Source organism: Pseudonaja textilis, chromosome 5 (genome assembly GCF_049901715.1).
Source record: "Pseudonaja textilis isolate UNSWEBS1 chromosome 5, rPseTex1.2, whole genome shotgun sequence".
Taxonomy (NCBI): domain Eukaryota; kingdom Metazoa; phylum Chordata; class Lepidosauria; order Squamata; family Elapidae; genus Pseudonaja; species Pseudonaja textilis.
Window position 1 is genome coordinate 23459736 of NC_141994.1, and position 22711 is coordinate 23482446.

The 22711-nt window shown below is 43.2% G+C and overlaps 1 protein-coding gene across 3 annotated transcripts in view; it reads left to right on the plus strand.

The window, feature by feature from the left end:
• PRKAR2B (protein kinase cAMP-dependent type II regulatory subunit beta) overlaps positions 1–22711 on the plus strand; it is a 64603-nt gene that overhangs the window by 16577 nt on the left and 25315 nt on the right. For all 3 annotated transcript variants that reach the window (XM_087935550.1, XM_087935549.1, XM_026704870.2), the window contains exon 2: positions 5543–5578. In XM_087935550.1, the coding sequence (XP_087791676.1) occupies positions 5543–5578 (36 nt within the window). The remainder of the gene's footprint in view (positions 1–5542; positions 5579–22711) is intronic.

Sequence of the window (22711 nt, forward strand, 5' to 3'; positions counted from 1 at the left end):
CAGCCCTCAACTCTCTCACACACTGACAGGACGCTAGCCCAGATCAATACTGATGGATGCTGGTAGGCAAAGGCAGAATTTGTTTTCCCCTTATTTTCCTCCCCAAAAACTAAGCCCGACCACATAGTTCCGTAGCGAAGCACAGGTATGGAGCTAGTTCTTTTAGGTTACTGCCTTTTGAGGTGTGCGGTTGGGTGAACCCATCAGGTTCTGTCCCAAGTTGTTAGAAGGTTGAAAAAGAGCTATTATTCCCAGGCTTCTGTTTTTAATACAGAGCTCGAATTGGAGACATTTTCCTTTTTTATGGTTTTAGGATTGAACCGGTCTTGTTTCAAGAGCATGAATGCAGGGAGTATTTGTTCCTTCTTTCACGGTGTTTTTGTTTGTGGTTCTTCACAGCAGGACAGTAAGCAATTCCCTGCGAACGGAAATCCTTTGCTTGTTTTTTGCAGCAAGTTGTTTTTTTTTTCACACGCACAACTCTCACTTTGGCCCCGTGTTGAGTTATTAGCTTACAAGGTGAAATGCTGTTCAGAAGAAAATTATACCGTTGCTACTGCAGCTTCATTTCAAATGGCATCTGAAGCTTGCTGGGTTGGTTACTATCGAACGTCTTCTGTTATTGTGGCGGCCTTAATCATCCCTTTCCAACCTCCAGCTTTTGAAAGAAAGTCACGGGGTCCATTTAGGACACGGCGGTGCGTGTCAATTCATGAAATTCCAGCTCTGATGTGATGGCCGACGATAAACGGACCCATTTTATAGAAAGGCAAAATGCAGAAGGTCAAAAGACAAATAAATGTCTAGGACTTTCAAGAGGGAGCAGAGATTGGGCTGAAAGCTGGACCTCATTATTTCTGTTCCACAGAACCGCATTTCATGGTCATTCATAAGATAAGCCTCTGTTTAAAGATCCTAATGTCATGCCCTTGTCGGAGTCTGAATCCGAGGAGAAAGACAGAAAGCTGATAGGGAGTGGCAGTGTGGCTCCATTGGCTGTGGAGGAGGCTGGGGAAGGGCAAAGTCCAAATGGGCAGAGCAGGGAAGAGGTAGAGCAAGGGAGAGGGAGTTCAGAAGAAGACCCAGGCCCACCCCCTCTTTATCCTAGGGCACGTAGGAAGGAACGGAGAAGGGAGAAATGTGGGTTGCATGGCTTACGGGGGAGGAAAGGGCCCTGATTCCCTTCATTAGCCACACCTGGGAATGAGAGTTTAAAAGAAATGCATGCTGACTGCAGCAGCTGCTGGGAGCAAACATGAGTTTATCTTGTGTTTACTTTGATTATCTGCATTCTGACATCCTCCCAACCATGTTGAGTTATTGCCATGCCTTCACATCTGGAATTCTTGCTTTTACCCTGTTGAACTAATTACCTCATCTTGCCTTGATTGGACTTATAGTTACAGTTTTTGTTGACCATGTATTGGACTTGATTCTCTGCAACCACAAGCTGTTCCTGGGAGAATTTTTCTCCAGCCCAGAAGGTAACCAGGACATTGGGGGCAAAGTTGGAGCTAATAAAGGGGCTTCTACTGATTATCTGAGTGTGTTGCCTTTGTGCCACGCACCTTTGGGTCATCACACCTAGATTCATGGCCCGGGAGATCTGCTTTTTGGAACCCGTGATTCAAATTGAATTCTGAACTCTTTCAGGCAATTCCGGGACCAGAAATCCATGTTTCCATGTCTTGTCTTACACACACACAAAGATGCACACGAACAGCTCTTTAAAAGGCATATACAGATGTCTTCTTGGCTTCCACCCTCCTTTCAGATTTGACCCTTCACATCTGAAGATTGGCTCCACAACCTTCTGGTCCTAGATCAGAGAGTCTCAATCATCCAATGTTGACTCAGCCTTCCACCCTTCTGAGGTTGGTAAAATGAGGACCCCAATTGTTGGGGGCCATATGCTGACTTTGTAAACCGCTTAGAGCTGTAAAGCATTGTGAAGCGGTATGTAAATCTACATGCTATTGCTATTAACAACCGAGCTGCTCGTGGTACCTGCCCCACCGTAGTTTTGTCTGGCATTGTCTATTTTTTTGGAATGTAATGAAGAGACATTTGGGAGCTTCTGACTGGAGCAAGCAACCAAAAGGGCAAGTAGAAAAAGCGGAATTTTGCTAAGGTGCTTATGAGTTTGCAGAGTTGATTAGCTGCATTGAAGAAAGCTTGTTCCACTAAGTGGCTGAGGCCGCGTGGTTTTCCTGTAACTGGTTGGGAGTAAAATCTCTGCTTGCTGAGCACATGGTCTGAGCAGAAGGGGCTTAACAGCTGCAAGCTGACTCATGGATTAGTTCCTTTGCCAGCAGGTGGACTTGCTTCCTTGGCCCACAATTGAGTCCCTGGAAGTGTCAGCTAGCTTCCTGACCTGGCAATAAATTGAAGCTCTCTTGAGATTTCACAGCTTTTGCTCGGTTCCTGAAACATGCCGAAAGTTGGGTCATTAACTTTCTGGCAAATTTTTGCCTAGGACACAATCTATCTCCTATCTACAAAACAGTCCTTTCAATAGTCCCAAGGAAGTCCCAATGCGCATTTGCACTCTGATTCAGGTAACCCTGAAGGACCAGATAAACCCTCCCGCCCAAGTTGATACCAACTATTATTCTCAGAGACCTAAAGGCTGACTTTCAGAGAGTACTAATGACCAGATGACTTATAAATCCTTCCATTCTGCACCGTTCAGAACTGAAGAAGCTTCTTGGATGAGAAGCGAAATGTTTTCAAGAGGAAAAATATATCAAGTAAGTCCAGTTGCCTTTTGGAAAAAGCATCTTTGGGGCAACCAATGACCTGGATATTTCAAATGTATTTTTTTCAAAAGGCAGCAGGACTTTTTTCCCTAGAGGAAGAAGATGTTTTGCTTCTCAGTCAAGAAGCTTTGTCAGTTCTGGCTGGCGAAGGGATGGAAGGATTTAGTTCTGTCAGAAATCATCCTGTCTGAACCAAATCCTTCATCATGAGTCCTGTCGAGGGGGATCTGTATTTTGTATTCAGGGGTTACTTCTGGGAAATAACCACCATGTTGTAACTTTAATGCCGTAAGCACATTTATAAATAAATTTATTTCACAAAAAAGGCTAGTGTCTCATTGTATTCAAGACAGTTTGTGATGACCTGGGGTGTGGCACAAAAGCAACAGTCACAAAAATAGGTAAAGTCCCTTTATTTCCTCCAACTTGGCCTCCAATGTCCAATTATCATCGGCTGGAGAAAAAAGTCTCCCAAGAACAGTTTTTAAAAGGAAGAAATTCCATCCAAACTCAAAGTACATATAAATTATAAAGAAAAACCAACACAAACCAAACTGCAGCAATTAAGGAGACGGCAGGATAAGGGATTGAAGACGTCAAAAGATAACAAAATACACATACTTGGGAGGACACCAGAACTCAGATAAGACTTGACAACCAGAATAATTTCACGCTTTGCTTCCAACCACTTTGCCATGCACAGTTTGCCCTTTTAAACAGTCTTCCCAGCTGCAGCCCTGAAGGGGATCAGGGCCCTTTCCTCCCACGTAAACCATGTTGCTCCCTTTCCCTGCATGCCCTAGGATGAAGAGGGGGTAGCCCTGGGTCTTCCTCTGAATGCCCAGCTGGCCTGTGCCCTTCCCCAGTTTCCTCCACAGCCACCAGAGCCACACTCCCACTCCCTGTCAGCTGTTCCATCTCTCCCTCAGAATCAAATTCCAACTGGGGCATGACAACAGTGGTTCTGGCTATTGAAGTCAACATTCACAATTTCCAAGTGAATAGTTGTATATCTGATAATTTTGAATTGCTGATGTAGCTGTTAGAAGTGGCCTTATTCGTGAAGAGAAACGCACTGTTGATTTGAGTCAAGATGAGCAAACATGAAGAAATACCAGGGTTTGTTTATAGTTGAATTGCTGCAAATGGTCCTTGTCTGTTTATTTCCATTCTTCCTCAGGAAATAGATTTGCTTTGCCCTAACTGAATATTGCAAGGCTTTTTCAGCTACCTGTGTCACCCCCAGACCTCGAGGAGAGGCAAGACAACTGTTTTGTCGCAGAGCAGGTAGTCCTTGACTTACAACAGCTTAGTGACCGTTTGAAGTTCCAACGGCACTGAAAAAAAACAGTGAACATTTTCCCCACGTCCAATCATTGCATCATTCCCCACAATCACGTGGTCAAAATTCAGATACTTGTCCACAGACCCATATTTACGACGGTCGTAGCATCCCGGGGTTGTGTGATTCCCCTTTTGCGGTTCACTTAACAACCGGGTCGGTAACATCACAAATGCAGTTATCCGCTTAACAACTGTGGCAAAAAAGGTGTCAAAACTCACTTAAGAAGTTTCTCACTTAGCAACATCCATTTTGGGCTGAATTGCAGTCGTAAGTCAAGGATTACCTTATGTGGCTTTCCGAACTTATGGCAGGTTTTTTCCCCCCAAATTATTTTTTTATTTTTAATCTTTTATATCATTTTTAGTGAACAATGTGTTTCCAGGTTTTAACATTTCCATACAAATATGACCATAATTACATATCTATCTCACATATTCAATTTCTTATCATATCATTACATTTTCCATTTTCTATAAATTTTCAAAAATATTCTTATATTTTTTCACTTTTATTTTATCCAATTTTAATTCATATAACTTATTCTATTTTTCTTTAATTATACTCTTATCTTCTTTATATACTATTTTTAAATTCTTTATTTCTTATTCTATATTCACTATATTCTTATGTTTTTATTTGTCATATTTGCCATTTCATCACATATTCTTATTCCATCATTCAATAAATTCCATCTTAATATTGATAATAATTCCAAAATTTTCCCCCTTAATTACCCATTTGAGTGTGCCACCTTTTTATCTTATACACTTATGGCAGGTTTTTGAGACCGTGAGTTTGTGTTGGGGGGAAAACCAGAGATGGTATATTCAGCCGGTTCAGAGCGGTTCTGGCGTACCAATTACGGAAATTTTGATTGGTTCAGAGAACCGGCAAATACCACCTCCGGCTGGCTCTGCCCTGCCCCTTCCAAGAATCCCCACCCGCCCCATTTTGACTCCCAGGTGTAAGTGCACGGAAACTTACTAGGCTAGGGAAAATGGCTGATTGTTATACATTTCAATTAAAAGGTATGCAGGTAAAAGTGAGGGGAACTGACATTTTCAAGTATGGTGAAGGAAGAGAGTTTCGAAAACCAGGAACTGTTGCTTGGAGAGATAAAAGAGAAGTGAACATCAAAGTGGAATTTCATATTTGAGTTTCTCTGTCGCCCAACCCCCTCCAACTGCTACTTGTTTCTCATTCCCTTTGAATTTCATAAAGTTATTTTTTCCCTCTGTTTTGAAAACAGTTTTTAACAACTGCATCCCAGGCAGAATTTCAAATTTTAGCAGACGTTTAGGTAGATCAATTGCGATCATTTATCCACATAAAATTAAATTAAAAAGTGTAATGTATTAAAAACTGCATTCACATAAGTTTAGAAAACTGCTTTTGTGTATTTTATTTTACTAACACAATATCTCTTTTTTTTTTTCAGCTCCAGTGATTAACCGGTTCACAAGACGAGCATCAGGTGGGTTCCTAAATTTAAATATTCACGCATCGGTTGATTACTGAAATGTTATTTGTCATTTAATGTAATGTTCTTACTGTATATAAAACCCCTAATGTTGCCTTGTTTTTATAATGTAATTATCTGTTGCACTTTTTCAAAAAAAGGAGAAAAAAATACAAAAATAACTACATTGAAATAATATCAATTGCATTTGGTAAACCTATAATGAAGATACTTTCTTCAACTCAGTGGGGTTCTTGGGACATAGTTCCATGAAGAACACCTTACATCAATCTCGTGTCATCACGGCTTCGTCACGTAATATATCACAACTTCTCCCCCTTTGCTAAACCGGTTGTGGGTGTGGCCAGCGTGTGGTGCATCTGGCCCGCAGGGCGGAAGTTTAACAGCTCTGTCTTACATATATATGTTTGTGTGTTCTGTATACATTGGAGTATTTTTGTGGTTCCAGAAGCATGAAAAACCCATCTTTGTTCAGAACATATATATAATTTAATAGAATGTACATGTCTTTAAATAAAAAACAATTTACCCAAGAGTTCTGTCAACAGACTATGGCATTACTTCAGAAGTGTAGTAAAAGGAATGGTAAAAAGTGGAGGCAGAGTTAAAAGAGAGTTCAGCCTAGAATCGTTATGTAGCCACCAATGAACTGAGTCCAACCTTCTTTGAATTGCCTTGGCACTTACCTAACCCTTAGCAGGTGCTGACTGTTAGTTAAGAAGTTTCCTGTGTCTGGGGCATGAGTTTAATCAGTTTAATTGGATCTTCACATGTGGACTCGTGTCTGAGAAAAAGGAATATAAAGAAGAATGTGATCATAAGATAACGAGCTAAAGTCTTTAGGTTAAAGACTAAAGGTTATCTGACGGAATGTCTCTTGCCGGTCATATCTACCCAACCCATTGGAGCGGGGAGGTAGGGAATGCTGCGGGTCCCCTCCCTGAGGGAGATTTATACCTGGTGCAACCCAGAAGAAGGGTCTTCTCCGTGTTGGCTCCTTCCCTCTGGAACATCATTCCTCCTGAGAGTAGAATGGGCCCCTCTGTAATACTCTTCCGGAAGGCGCTAAAGACCTGGTTCTGCCAGCGGGCCTGAGGAACCCACAGTGGGATGGAGCCCATCCAATGGCTCGTGTGATCCGCTGTTGTTGGGGCAGGGGGTGGGAGTTGGGGGTGATTTTTTTAATTTTTATTTTTCCAGATTTTGTTCTATTTTTATTTGATTCTTTTTATTCGTTTTTATTTTAAATGTGGTTTTACATTCTGTAAGTCGCCTCAAGTCGCCATGGGTGATAAGGCGGCAATATAAATTCAATTAATAAATAAAATAAATAAATACATAAATAAATAAATACTCCTCAAATCTCTTGCAATGCCATCTTTCTTACTCTCTACACTCAAGTATGGTTGAAGGTGATTTAGAACTTGGATGTCTCTGTACCCCGTCCTACACCAGCTCTCAATTGTTGTTTGGCGATCAACCTCTAGAACAGGGCTGTCAAATTCAAGGCCCGTGGGCCGTATCTGGCCCATGGGGTGGTTAAATCTGGCCCACGGGCCGGCCTGGAAATAACAAGGGATCGGCCCATGGTGCCTCTGGCAGCCCAAACGGGACGGGGGGGACGTGTGAGGTCCCCCGTGCCCTGTTTTGGTTGGCAGAGTGCTGTAGGAGGCCGTCCAGGCCGAAAATAGGGCACGGGGGGCCTCGCACAGCCCCCCATGCCCCGTTTTGGCCAGCAAAGTGCTAGAGGAGGCCGTCCAGGCTGAAAATGGGGCGTGTGGGGGGCCTCACATGGTCCCCCCTCGCCCCATTTTCACCGGCAGAGTGCTGCAGGAAGTGTCCATCCCTCTTCCCTCTCCCCACCTCGGCTGGCCTGCAGAGGAGAACTGCAATGCTGATATGGCCATCAAAGAAACCCAGTTTGACACCCCTGCCCTACTAGCACAATGTTTTTCTAGCTGGGCAACTTTTAAGATGTGTGGACTTCAACTCCCAGAATTCCCCTCATAACACCTGTGGCTGGAGAATTCTGGGGCGTGTGTGGCGAAATCCACGTCTCTTAAAGTTGCCTTCTTTGAGTGACATTGCTTTAGTGGCACGAGCCCCTAGGCCAGATTTTTCTTCAGCGAGGAAACCTTGCCACCCAATAAATATTAAAGGTTTTGTGTTCAAATCCTAAAAAAACCTCACCTTGTCATTGTCTGTGAGGCTTGTGGCTGGAAATCCCCCACTGGCCAGAACCTGCTGAAGACCACCTGTGGATTAGATGGTTCAGAATCTTCCTTTTTCTCTATTGGATTCATGTTTCAGGACGGCCTGTGCTTTATCTTGGCGGAAATTAACCAATTAAATAGCCAGAGGTTAATTGTAGAAGCACCTGCTGAGAATAATATGGGGCATTAATTATTTAGCGGATAATCCAGCCAACATGCTGTGACTATTAACAGAGGGTGTTTTTTTTTAAAAAAAAATTCTACACAGCCAAAATTGTGCACAGCTGCTATGATGGCACAGTTCCATGTGCATCCATCCTGGTCATATCCTTATCTTTCATCCAGGGTGCATGTCATTTTTGCCATCCTCCTCCCCCTCCCCCCATACTTATTAAATCCAGGGTGGTATTAATGTGGGGAAGGGGGCAGTGTGAGTTGGTCAGTAGAGAAGAGTTTCAAACTGTGCCATGCCTTGGTCTTGTGGGCCCCTCCCTCTATAACAAAGAATTTTATTTTTCAATGGATAGCCAAGTCATCTGCATAGATCAGCGATTCTCAATCTTGGCAGCTTGTGATCTGACCTAGGCTTCACCAAAATCACAAAGCAGACTCCTTGTCCAGACAAAATCCCTTTTTATTAGGGTAATGTGAATTCCTATCATTTACAATCCAGCAAAGTCCCAGCAAACAGTCTTTCAAGAGTGATTTATAAACGTCAACCTTATCAGGCTTGGAGAATTGCCAGGCCAATATCTTCCAAATGCCACACTGTAGCAGACAATAATTAGCAAGAATGCAGGAACAGATCTTCACCCAAATGAACTGTCTCCTGCAAAACCCCACTCCCCTTTTGATCCTCTTTTATTCCCTATGGGAGGGGCCATTCACCATCCACCTGTGCCTTTACTCCTGAGTCGACCCTTGTTCCTTAATTGTTCCCTTCTCCAGGCAGCTCTGTCCATGCGCACATTGGGAACAGGCTCCAGCTGTTCTTCTGCTCCACTGATCTCCGACTCCGAAGGCAGCTGATAACTGTTGGATAACTGATAACCCTGGCCCCATCTCTGTGTCCGACGCAGAGTCCTTGTCAGAGCCTTCCCTAGACTCCAGGACTGGCCCATGTTCCTCCTCAACCTTCTCACTGTCTGAGTCTACCTCCATCTCCACTGGCAGGCCACAACAAGTTGAAGATGGGTGAACTATAACTCCCTTAGTCCAAAACGTTAGTTTAGAAATATACAACAAGCTAGAATCTAGACCTTCTGAATATTTACATTATTTACACGGCTGGCTGGGGAAGGCTGGGAGTTATAGTTCACCCACCTTCAAACAGCCAAGGTTGAGAAACACCGACATAGATTAAACAAGGCTGAACGAAGGCTTCCATGAATATGGATAAAAGAGCGAGGTGGGAGGTGCTTTGTTTCCCCCCTCCCCCGACTGCAGTCTGAATTATGGATCCTGATTATGGGGAATGCCGAATTGGTTTTTCCAAATGTTCCATTTTTGAAATAGGTTGAAAAAAATGTCCTGGTTTAAGGCAAGCTTAAATGATGTTGGCCAAGTTGTCCAATAGGTCAGAATCTTCAAGATGGGAGAGCATGGCATTGTGATGGCAGATACCCCCTGTGGCAGGCCAACAACATTATCTGTGTTGGTAAAGGAAGGACAGGACCTGGAGGCGGAGTCAAAAGAGGAATCAGCCTAGAATCCTTACGTAGCCACAAGCAAACTAAGTCCAACCTTCCTTGGATTCTATAGACCCTTATTTAATTCCAAGCTGGTGCCAACTGTTAGTTAAGGAGATTTCTGTGCTGGCGAATCTATGGCCTGTGTGCCACAGGTGGCATGCACATCCTTTCTGTGGGCACGCGAGCTGTCGCCCTAGTTCAGCTCCACAGTGCATGCACGTGCGCCTCCCGCTGGCCAGCTGGTCAAGTCTCTGCTGTGCATGCAGGCGCATGTGTGCACATGTGTGGGGGCGTGTATGCATGGGGGCTGCGCGTGCATGCATGGAGGAAGTATGTGCATGGGAGCTGCACATACATTACATTTTGGGGGTTTGGGTACTTTCAGCTTTGGATACTCCATCCGAAAAAGATGTCATGCCCCTGGTGGAGACTGACTCTGAGGGAGAGGAGGAACAGCGGACAGGGAGTGGAAGTGTGGCTCCGGAGGTTGTGGAGGAGGCTGGGGAAGGGCAGAGGCCGGCTGGCCAGTCAGAGGAGGATCCAGGCCCATCCCCTATCCATCCTAGGGCACACAGGGAGGAGAGGATAAGGGATAGACATGGTCTACTCAGGAGGAGAGGGCCTTGATCCTCTTCATGGGCTGCAGCTGTGACAACTGAATAAGAGGACGGACATGTGTACTGGCGAGTGCTGGAAACAAAGCGTGAAAATATCTCTATGGTTCGTCTCTGAGTTTGGCTTCCTTCCCAGAGTGTGTTCTGTTATCTGTAGACGTCCTCCAGCCCTAATCTTGCCTGGTTTGTGTTATTTTTTACTCTTTATAATTTAAACGGAATTTCTTCCTTCTTGTAACTGCTTGTGTGGGAGGTTTTTTGTCTCCAGTCAAGGATATTTGGAGCTTGGAAGCAAAGTAAAGGTATAAAAGGGGCTTCACCTGGTTTTTGTGACTGTGTTTATTTTGTATCCCACCCTGGGTCATCACAAAAGGTTAGCCATCACTGGCATAGGCTGTTTAGCAACAAATTGGTTGGCTGGGGAATTCCGGAAGCTGAAGTCAGCCTCAAAAGTTGCCAAGGTTGGACACCTCTACTGTAGACCGTCCCGTGTAGATGATCCATCAGTGACCTTATTAAATAAAAGGCAGGAAAGGTTCGTTTTAGCAGGTGTCCGATGTACCATAAAATTACATGGATTGTGTGCTGAGCAGAAAAATCTGAGAAGATCATAACGGTAGAATTATTTGAATTAACTGAAATGGTGTTAATATCTTCAAGAGTTTAATGCACTGAGTAAAACAAAGAACAATTAATGTTCAGCAGAAGGGAGAGCACATTATTAGAGCAATTTGAAGTAGGACTTTTTTCAAATTAGGTAAAATATATTCCGTACAGAAATAGAATGTTACCTCTAGAGAAAGGGTTCTACAACATGCAAAAAGAGAGAGAATATTTTGTATTTGCGACGTTTACAGTCTGATTCAGGTGTCCCTGAGGGCACAGATAAACCTCAATGATTTTCAGAAAGTGTTTCTGAGTCTGGGCATTATGTTTGGCTCAAGAATACAGAATAACAGAATTGGAAGGGACCTTGGAGGTCTTCTAGTCCAACCCACTGCTCAAGCAGGAGACTTCACCATTTCGGATTAAATATCTTCTTCAAAACCTTCATCAGTAGAGCTAGTAGACCCAGCTCCCCAAACAGGACAAACCTTCTGATGTGAACTCAAAAGATTCCTTTATTAGGAGCGCCATCAGCCCCGGGAAAAAGTTTCTCACCGCGCAGGCTAAAAAGCCTGACCGGCAGGGAGATGAATAGTTGTCTGCCACATTTATTCGTCGCAGCGCCCTGCCTTTAATTCCCAGAGCTAGGGTGTGGCTTCATTAGCAGCTGTGGCTCTTCTGTCCCAAGGACTAGCCCATAGAGTTCCACTGCTCTCCTCTCCTCTTCCTTTTGTGCATCCACGTGTCAGGCACTGGATCTAGCTGTTCCTCCTCTTCCTCATCAGCCACCTCCTGACCTGGGGGCTATTGACTCTCCATCTGAGGGCTGATGTACGGCCCAGGCTCCGCCTCTCTCTCTCTCTCTCTCTTTCTCTCTGTGTGTGTGTGTGTGTCAGTTCCATTCCCTCTTCTCCCTCGGAGCTCTCAGGTTGCCTTGATGCTGACTTTGACTCCCATGACACTTCCTCCTCCTCTGGTTCGGTTGCTGGAGGTTCCGGTGGCTGATGAGCCACAACAGGAGTCTGGGACACAAGCTGCCTTGATAATCTTCTAATTTCATTGTGCTTTGCACAGATCCAAGGAACCAGGTGTCAGAGGCCACAAAACAACTCCATAATATTGTGGGGGGTTTGCATCTTTAATTGTCGAGTTGAAGTTCATTTCCAAAAAGGTTCATTTTTTTGTGACCCTAGAATTGCTTCGAGTTATAATTTTGTTATAATTTTGCTTTATCTATCCAAAAGACATCTTCCCCCAAAATGGAATTTTAGGGAAAACAAGGTACGGCGCATCACATACAACCACAATTGAGCCCAAAATGTCGGTTGTTAAATGAGACATTTGTTAAGTGAAGTTTGTCCCATGTTACGACCTTCCTTGCCACAGTTGTTAAGTGAATCCTTGCGATTGACAAGTCTCATGCCCCTGCCAGAGTCTGAATCCGAGGAGGAAGACGAACAGCTGTCAGGGAGTGGGAGGGTGGCTCCGTTGGCTGTGGAAGAAACTGAGGAAGGGCAAAGTCTGGTTGGGCAGAGCAGGGGGAGAAGTAGAACAAGAGAGAGGGAGTTCAGAGGAAGACCCAGGCCCACCCCCTCTTCATCCTAGGGCACGCAGGGAGGAACGGAGAAGAGTGCAATGTGGGTTGCGTGGCTTATGGGGGAGGAAAGGGCCCTGATTCCCTTCATTTGCCACAACTGGGAACACAGTTTATAAAAAAGGCAGGCTGCGTGCAGCAGGCTGCTGGGAGCAAACGTGACTTTATCTTGTGTTGTTGTTGCTTATCTGTGGTCTCAACCATGTGATTTTTTTCCGTGCCTTCAAGTCTGAAATTCTTGCTCCTGCCGTGCCAAACTAATTACTTCAGTTTGGCTTGATTGGAGTTAGAGTTACAGTTTTTGTTGACCATGTTTTGGACTTGATTCTCTGCAGCCAGAGGCTGTTCCTGGGAGAGTTTTTCTCCAGCCCAGAAGGTAACCAGGACATCGTTGGAGCAAAGTTGGAGATAATAAAGGAACTTATTGATTACTGTGTTGCCTTTATGCCACGCCCCTTTGGGTTATCACTACCTGGTTGTTAATTGAATGTGGCTTCCCCAATGACTTTGCTCTCCAGAAGGTCACAAAAGGGGAATTATGTGATCTTGGGACACAGCGACGGTCATAAATATGAAGCAGTTGCCAAACAATTGAATTTTGTTCACATGGGGATGCTTGAAAGGTTGTAACTCTGCAAAACGGTCGGAGGCCACATTTTTCAGTTCCGTTGTAACTTTGAATGGTCATTAAATGAACTCTTGTAAATCAAGGACTCCCTGTACCAATAGTTTTATGGTATAGCCTTGTTATATATTTTGGACTGTTGACACCAGCTATTGGTGGTGTATTTTAGATTTATTACAAACAAAAGTCTTGTTTCCCTTGTAAACGGTTCAATTTCCTGTCTCTTTCTCTGGCTTCAGTCCTTTATTGGCGTAACTGAAAAGAGGCTAATATGAAAAAAAATGATGGTTCTTGACACCTGAGGGTTGACATGTGCAGACAGAAGACACATGATAACCACTAGAAATCTGTTATTTTTCAAACACTGGCTCTGGTTTTGGAACACCTGGAAGTTGTAAAGTTTCATTTATAGACACATCCTGGAAGAGATAAATTGCCAGGGAGAAAACGAAGGGTAAAACATACGTGAGAAACAACTGGGACATCCATGTGTTTTTTCCCCCACTGCCACTTGTTTCAGAACATTTGTCTTTTTAATGAGATAAAAGCAGGTATGCTAGGTTTGAAGGGCCACGGTGGCTCAGTGGCTAAGACGCTGAGGTTGTCGATCAGAAAGGTTGGCAGTTCATCAGTTCGAACCCCTAGCGCCGCATAATGGAGTGAGCTCCCGTTACTTATCTCAGCTGCTGTCAACCTAGCTGTTCAAAAGCATGTAAATAATGCAAATAGGAAAATAGGGATCCCTTTGGTGGGAAGGTAACAGCACTTTGTGTGCCTTTGGTGTTTAGTCATGCCAGCCACGTGACCACAGAAACGTTTTCCGACAGTGCTGGCTCTTCGGCTTTGTAACGGAGATGAGTACCGCCCCCTAGAGCTGGAAACAGCTACCACATACGTGCGAGGGGAACCTTTACCATTACCTTTTATGCGAGTTTTAATCAAATACAGCTTCACCCAATTCCATTTGAAGGCCTGCATGTCTGTAGCAACTCATCACCTCATAATACAAGTAGTCCTTGACTTATGAACAAGCCCCAAAAGTTTGTTGCTAAGCAAGACAGTTGTTAAGTGATTTGGGGGTTATTTTCTGCCTCCTCCCGTCACTCCAAAATAATATGGATAGTACTGTATATTGGACTAAATTTAAGTCAGAGATGCTCTTGGATGATAATAATGATGATAATAATAACAATAATAAATGGGTTTTTGGATGCCTGGGAGGGCAAAAACAGGACGTGTGGAGGGTTTGGAAGGCCAAAAATGGGCGCATAATATTTGAGGTATATTTTTTAAATGTTCAGTTGACTTTCATGTTTAATGAATAAAGTAATAATAATAATATTAATAGTTAATAATATTTGTGATACATTTTAAATGTTCAGTTGGCTGAGTTTCATGTTTAATGAATGAAGTATAACAACAACAACAACAAATTTTGGCTTCCGTGTGTCCCGTTTTTGCCCTCTCCAGCCCCCAGAAGCGCTCTGCAGGCCAAAAATGGGCCTATTTTTGGCCTCCCAAGCCCACCCCACGTCCTGTTTTCAGCCTCCCCAATACCAGGGAGGGCAAACATGGGAACCCCAGAGGTCTCCGGAGGCCAAAAACGGGTTTTTGGATGCCTGGGAGGGCAAAAACGGGACACGTGGAGGGTTTTGGAGACCAAAAACAGGTGTGTATTTGTTCTGTAAGACGCACAGACATTTCCACCCACTTTTTTGAGGGGAAAAAAGTGCGTCTTACAGCCCAAAAAATACAGTACTGAAAACATTACTCAAACAGACACCCGTCTCCTGGCTCCTATCAGAAGGAGTCCAGATTAAAGCACCCAAAAAGGTGGCTGAAATATCTTTGCTCAAGTACATCCAATGAAAGGAAACCATATTTTTGCATAATATTAGAGCAAGCAGCTTTTATTGCTAAAACCTCTTTTCTAATGTTCAGACAGCCTCCGTCTTCCTAATCCATTACAGGAACAAAAGAACAAATTTTGACCTTCTCTGTGTAACATCTTTTTTTAGGGTTATTATATTCCCTTTCGGTTGTCTCTCAACTTTTCTATCTTTCTGGCTGTCTCTTAAAAAAGCCTTATTTTTAGCATCCTGATTATTGTTCTTTTGTGAACCTGTTCAAGTGAGCGTGATTCTTAAAGCATAGTAGCCAGAATTAATATTTCTTTTCCATTATTTTGGTCAACCCTACTTCTGTTCATGCAGTCTGAAGTTGAACTGCATTTTATTGGCCGCTGCCAGCTCAGGCTAAATTACAATTTGCAACTACAATTTGCAATCATTTGTAATCAATGATAGTCTGTAATCAATTCTAGTTCCAATATTTTTTATAAATACCGCTTAGTAAGATACCTAGCTGTCTTATATTTATATATTTGATCCCTGTTTCTCCAATAAAGGCTTCGCATTTTGTCTTTATTAACACTTATGATACACCCAGATTTCGGAGACAGGGTGGAAATTTTTAGCATTGAGTGCAACTCCATTCTTTAGCTTCTAATCCTTTGGAACAAATTATGTCTTTAAACCGGGGGAATCATTCCTACATATAGCTGCTATGCTTACGTTACTAAATTGCTTTTCTGATTGCTTTGCTCTACTAGGAATTCAAGCATATCTTTTGTTTTTGAGCACTAGTGCATTCACAGAGGGATAGAATCAAGATCACAGGATTTTTATACCACTTTATAATGCCTTGGTAAAAAAAGATGTGGAGACTCTGGAAAGAGTGCAGAGAAGAGCAACAAAGATGATTAGGGGACTGGAGGCTAAAACATACGAAGAACGGTTGCAGGAACTGGGTATGTCTAGTCTAATGAAAAGAAGGACTAGGGGAGACATGATAGCAGTCTTCCAATATCTCAGGGGCTGCCCTAAAGAAGAGGGAGTCAAGCTATTCTCCAAAGCACCTGAGGGCAGGACAAGAAGCCATGGATGGAAACAAATCAAGGGCAGAAGCAAAAATTAAGGAGAAATTTCCTGAAAGTGAGAACAATTAAATCAGTCATCAGCTTGCCTCCAAAAGTCGAATAGAAAAATTACCTGTATTTCATTGGTCATGTTAAACTCTCCTGTTCAGTTCTGTCTGAACTTTATTTGCTTGCACTTGTACTTAATGTTGTACTCAGAACTAGAAATACGTAGAAATGGTTTCCTCTGTACTCCTGGCCTGATGGCTCTTCTGCTTATATAAGTGATTTCATGCATTATTTATTGGCCATTGAAATTACCTTAATTTTTCTTTCCACAGAGGAAAGATGATTTAGTGTATGAATAAGATTTACCTTCCGTCTGACCTTACCAGCCATTTATTTCCATCTCCGCTCTGAAGTAATCTGATTTCCATTTGCTCCTGCAGAATAGGCCTATTGTGTTACCTTTGACTGATATTGTTGTTTCTGAATTCCACTTTATACAAGAAGCATAAATGGCCTTAAGAGGCCCATTCTCCATCTTAATCCTGGTCCTCAGGCTTAGAGACCATTTGTAAACATGGACTCCATTATACTCCATGTCTGTTTTGTTTGAAGATATATTATATCCTTGAAATTGTATTCAAATGTTTGTTTTCTGAAATGAGGTGGCTGACAACAGGCAACCATTGGCCATCCTTCAATAGATCCCTTAGTTGCATTATCTATTGAACTATTTCAATATCAAATACTAGCTTGATACCCATGCTTCGCTACGAAACTATGTGATCGGGCTTAGTTTTTGGGGAGGAAAAAAAGGAGAAAAAAATTGTGCCTCTGCCTACTAGCATCCATTGGTATTCATCTGGCTAGCATCCTGTCTGTGTGTGAGAGAGCTGAGGGCTGTTTGGAAACTGAAGCAGTATTTGCTGTGTGAGCAAGGAGGAGACAGCAAGGAGCCTGAGTGTGGCTTAGCCCAACTGTTCTGTACTAAAGCTGCTTGCTGCTGTGAAACTAAAAGTGAAACTGAGACTCCTCTGCTTGTGTTTTGTGTTTGGAACAGATTTCTTTTCAGGTGGGGAGGGGGAGTAGAACTCCTTAGCATCAGAGCATGTTAATAATAATAATATAGGAAATATTAATGCTCTGATGGTTATTTCGAAAAGTTATTTCTTAGTGAGCACCTAGAAGCCAAGAGGAACATATGTGCCAAATTTCAAGTTTGTAGGCTTTATGGTTCCAGAGATTTTGTGATGATGCATGAGTAGTATTATTTATGTATGTATGTATGTATGTATATATGTATGTATGTATGTATGTAAATATATATACATGTGCATCCAATATAAGCCCTACTCACAAAATAAGCCCTAATTAAGATCCCACCCACTCCAGAGTGCACAGATAAAAGTTAAGCTAGGGTGGGGATGGGAGGGTAGAGCTGCCCTACTACTTGCCTTTGGACAGGTGTAGCCCAGCCTCGCACCCACCCCAACACCTGCCTTGCCAGCCCATTTCTTCTTCGGCTGGCAAGGCTGGCAAGGCTTTCCTGAAGGCCTCTGTAGCTGATAACAAAACTCCGGATTGATCTGGAGCTCTGTTATCTGCTGCAGAGGCCTTCAGGAAAGCCTTGCCGGCTGCAGAAGAAGTTCCTGAAGGCCTCTGACAGCGAAAAGGAGGCAGAAGGTGACATGTGCAAGTGAGGTTAGTCAATGGATGACTTCCCCCCAGAATAAGACCTGGTGTTATTTTTATTTTTTTTTGGTGACAAAAAAAATAAATAAGACAGGGTCTTATTTTGGGGGAAACATGGCACTAAGGAATTGACTTGAATTCCAGAAGAGGTTTATGTCTAGAAGGATTACAACTATGAGGTGGGAATCCATTTTAGTGAGAGAGAAACCCATTTGGTCAACTAAGGATAGAAGGCGACAACATCAAAGCTGAGAATTGATAAGGCCCTTGGACTTCAAGGAGATCTAATCAGTCGATCCTAAAGGAGATCTACCCTGATTGTTCTCTGGAAGGACAGATACTGAAGCTGAAGCTCAGAGACTTTGGCCACTAAGTGTGAAGAGATGTCTCTTTGCAGAAGACCCTATTGTTGGGAAAGATGGAAGGCAAAAGGAGAAGGAGACAGCAGAGGATGAGTTGGGTAGATAGGAACATTGGCGCAATGAACATAAATTTGGACAAGTTTCCAGGAGATAGGGGAGGACAAGGGGGACCTGGCGTTCTGTGGTCCATGAAGTCCAGAGGTGATATTCAGCCGGTTCGGACCGGTTCTAGCGTACCGGTAGCGAACATTTTGACTGTTTTGGCTCCCAGGTAAATGCAGGGAGGGTTAGTAGGACCAAAATGGGCCACAGGTGGCTGTGCCATCCCCCCCCCCCATGCTCCTTGCTCCCAGGGGATGCAAGGAGGCTGACTAAGCCCAAAATGGGGCATGGGGGGTTGGGCCCGTTTTTGGTGGCCCGTTTTTGCTCCCAGGGGGTGAACAAGGCTGAGTGCTTGCCTATCACACCCCCTGGTCACTCCCACCATGACTATGGCCACGCCCACCCAGCTGGTCATTAGGGCAGAGAACCGGTTTTTAAAATATTTTAATCCCACCACTGATGAAGTCGCAAAAAGTTGGACACGACTTGGTGACCAAACAACAATTGCTAAGAAAGGTCATAGAGTGTTCATTTTTCTTAAATATACATTAAGGAAGGATTATGTTTAAGAATTAAAAAACACAGTTTATGAATCCCTAGGTGCAGGAATATTTCTGCTTACGCTCAAGTATTTGAATAAGCAAAAGTATAGCATTTCTGCAGCAAGGAACTCAATTAAATAAACCGAGTTTTCCTTAATTTAGGACTTTCCAGATTGACACAGGAATATGATCTATGTGGAAAATTATTGGCCAGACATTTGTGTTACAATAAACTATGAACTGATCGGAACGCTTGTGTTATGATAGCAGTCAAGCTACCCAGATGTGGGATCTATAAGCAATAGATGACATCTGGAATAAATTAACACACAGTTCATAAAACAGTAAGTTTGGGACAGCTTTGAAACGAGTGACGTTGCTATAATTCTGACAAGCAAATAATTAGTAAGAATGAACCACGGTGATTTCAAAGAGAACAATACCTTCTCTCTTAATTAGTTTTAAGTCTTTTTGTTAAAAAGCGGATCTGTCCAGGAGCAATTTATTATTAATCTCTTTTCAGGGTGAGATGGATAGCATGTAAATTTAATAAAAAAATTACTAATAAAAAAATAATAAATTGCTGATGTAGTCAAATAGAAAAAAGGGAAATAATATTCCTAAATGTGAACTGTGTGTTTTCTTTACTATTGTTATTTATGTGTAGAATAATGTGCAAATTTTATTGATTATTTGAAATCCTTTCAGTGTATTAATTTTTTTTAACTCTGTGTGAGCTTAGTTACAAAGAAATATTACAGTACTAACTTTCTGTTATGTAGTTCTTCTTCAGAGTGGTGTAAAATGAATGGCCCACGTGTCCCCTTCCTTCCACCTTCAAATTAAGAATTACAGGTAGTCCTCGACTTACGACCACCATTGAGCCCAAAATGTATATTGCTAAGTGAGACATTCCAAACTTTCCTTGTTTGGGGCTCTGAAAAAGACATATGGATTGTATGGATCATAGCCAGATCTATATATATAAAAGCAAAATACCCCTCACACATCATCACAAAATCTCCAGAACAGTAAAGCCTACAAACTTGAAATTTGGCACATATGTTCCTCTTGGCTTCTAGGTGCTCACTAGGAAAGGATTTTTCGAAATGACCATCAGAGCTTTAGTGTTTCCTATATTATTATTATTAACACACTGAGATGCTAGGGAGTTCTACTCCCCCTCCCCACCTGAAAAGAAATCTCTTCCAAATGCAAAACACAAGCAGAGGAGAGGAGTTTCAGTTTCAGTTACACAGCACCCAACAGCTTTAGTACAGAACAGTTGAGCTAAGCCACGCCCAGGCTCCTTGCTGTCTCCTTGCTCACACAGCAAATACTGTTTCAGTTTCCAAACAGCCCTCAATTCTTTCACACACTGACAGGACGCTAGTCAGATGAATACCGATGGATGCTGGTAGGCAGAGGCAGAATTTTTCCCCTTTATTTTCCTCCCCAAAAACTAAGCCGGACCACATACTTTCGTAGCGAAGCATGGGTATCGAGCTACTGGATCATAAATGCAAACATTAGGGTTTAAAAAAAAAAATTCATAAAAGTGATATGCAACTTGGAATGAAGTCCCTTGTCTTTCAGTTTGTTCTGAGAAATTCTTAAGTTTGAAACGCCCAGCTTGGCAACATTTTCAGCTTACAAAGGAGAAGGAAGGAACCCTCAAACGTGGCAGGCACTGAAGAAGTTAACCCAGGGCAACGGTTGTGAGAAATCCTTCCCCTGGTTGCACACTTGCTTAGTGTGACCTTTTTGCTCAGATTAAATGCCATCGCTGCCAATCTTCCACAGTGGGGGGAGGAGGAGAACATCTTCCTGAAAGATTTCTTAGATGACAAATCTAAGGAGGGAGGGAAGGACAAAGGAGTAGCAGTAGCACTTAGACTTACATACCACTGCTCAGTGCTTTACAGCCCTCTCTAGGCAGTTTACAGAGTCAGCGTGTGGTCTCTAACAATCTGGGTCCTCATTTTACCCACCTCAGAAGGACGGAAGGTTGAGTTAATCTTGAGCCGGTCAGGATCAAACTCCTGACAGTAGGCAGAATTAGCCTGCAATAATGTATTCTAACCACTGCACCACGAATGGCTTCCTTCCTTCCTTCCTTCCTTCCTTCCTTCCTTCCTTCCTTCCTTCCATCCATCCATCCATCCATCCATCCATCCATGGTGCACAGTGTTTAGAATGCAGTACTGTAGCCTACTTCTCCTTCCCAAGCAATAGCAGACTTATATACCGCTTGACAGCCCTCTCTAAGCAGTTCACAGAGTCAGCTTATTGGCCCCAACCATCTAGATCCTCATTTTACCCACCTCGGAAGGATGGAAGGTTGAGTTAATCTTGAGCGGGTCAGGATCGAACTAGCAGTGGATAAAGTCTGCCTGCAGTACTAAATTTTAACCACTACGCCACCAGGAAGGAGAATCAGAAAGAGGAAATGAGGGAGGGAGGAAAGAAGGAAAGAAGGAAAGAAAGAAAGAAAGAAAGAAAGAAAGAAAGAAAGAAAGAAAGAAAGAAAGAAAGAAAGAAAGAAAGAAAGAAAGAAGCAATAGCAAGAGTACTTAGACTTAGACTACCACCAATTTTCGCTGAAATAAAGCCCCAAGTTTACGTTGCTAAGCAATAGATTTGTTAAGTGAGCTTTGGCCCATTTTATGACTTTTCTGGTGACAGTTGTTAAGTGAATCACTGCAGGTGATAAGTTTGTCACATGGTTGTTAAGCGAATCCGGCTCCCCCATTGGCTTGTCATGTCAGAAAGTCTCAACAGGGGATCGCGTGACCTTGGGACATCCCATCATAACTAGGAGCCCGCTTGCCCTGTGCCTGGATTTTGGTCAGGTGATGCCGCCAAAGTTGTAGCCGTGAAAAAAACGGTCATAGGTTGTCCTTTCTCGGTGCCGTTGTAACTTTGAACGGACACTAAGTGAGCTGTTGTAAGTCAAGGACTACCTGTACTTCCTTTTCCACACAATTATATATATAAAAATAGGGAGGCACACTCCCAACTTATCTGATCAGAACAGAGCCCAAAATAGAGCAAGGTTGAAGAATTACCAAATGTCTGTCTGTCTCTTTTTCTCTCTCTCTCTCCCTTTCTCTTTCTCCCCTTCCATCTCTCTCCTTCCCCCCTTTCTCTTTCTCTCTCCCTCTTCCCCTTTCTCCCTCTTTCTCCCCCTCCCTCCATCTTTCTCTTTTTCCTTCTCCCCCTTCACCTTCTCTTTCTCCTTCTTCTCCTTCTCTCTTTCTCTCCTTCCCTCCATCTCTCTTTCTCCTTTCCCCCTCTCTTTCTCTTCCTCTCCCCCTCTCACTGTCTTCCCCCCTCCCTGTTTCTCTTTCCCTCTCCCCTTCACCTTTCTGCTTCTTCTCCTTCTCTTTCTCTCTCCCCCTCCATCTCTCTTTCTCCTTCCACTCTCTCTCTTTCTCTCTCACTCTCTCCCCTCCCCCCATCTTTCTCTCTTTTTCCCTCCCCCTTTCACCTTCTCCTTCTCTTTCTCCTTCTCTTTCTTTTCCTCCCCCCTTTTCGCTCACTCTTTCTCCCTCCCTCCAACTTTCTTTTTCCTTCTCCCCCTCCCCCTTTCTCCTTCTTTCTCCTTCTCTTTCCCTCCTCCTCTTTTCACTCACTTTCTTTCTCCCCCTCCCTCCCTCCCTCCCTCCCTCCAATCGACCTAACGAGAAAAGCACTGTACTCCCTCCATCTTTCTTTTTCCCTCTCCCTCTCCCCCTTTCTCCTTCTCCTTCTCCTTCTTTTTCTTTTTCTCTTTCTCTCTCCTTTGCAAGAATGTTTGCAAGACACAGAGAGATCTCTGAGGAGGTGATGTTTTTGCTATCGCATACACGTTATGGATTTTATATTTTCCATCTCGATTGCAGGTTGCTGTTTAGCAATGGGGAAAAGAAAAAAAAGACTTGGGTTGAAGTGCCACTTATAGTTTTAATCACCTGTGAAGCTTTTAGCGTGCAGACAGAAGGAGACAGCGTAAAGGGATATGCTAAAAGCTTTCCAAGTGGTGCAATGTTGCAGTTCAAGAATCCTGTGTATTGCCATAGCATGCTCATTGGATTTGCTTTGGGATACAGGGAGTCAGCGTGGCCCTCTCAAGAAATGGTAGCACCGGACTAGCATGGTAGAAATTTTGGGGGCTTCAACCA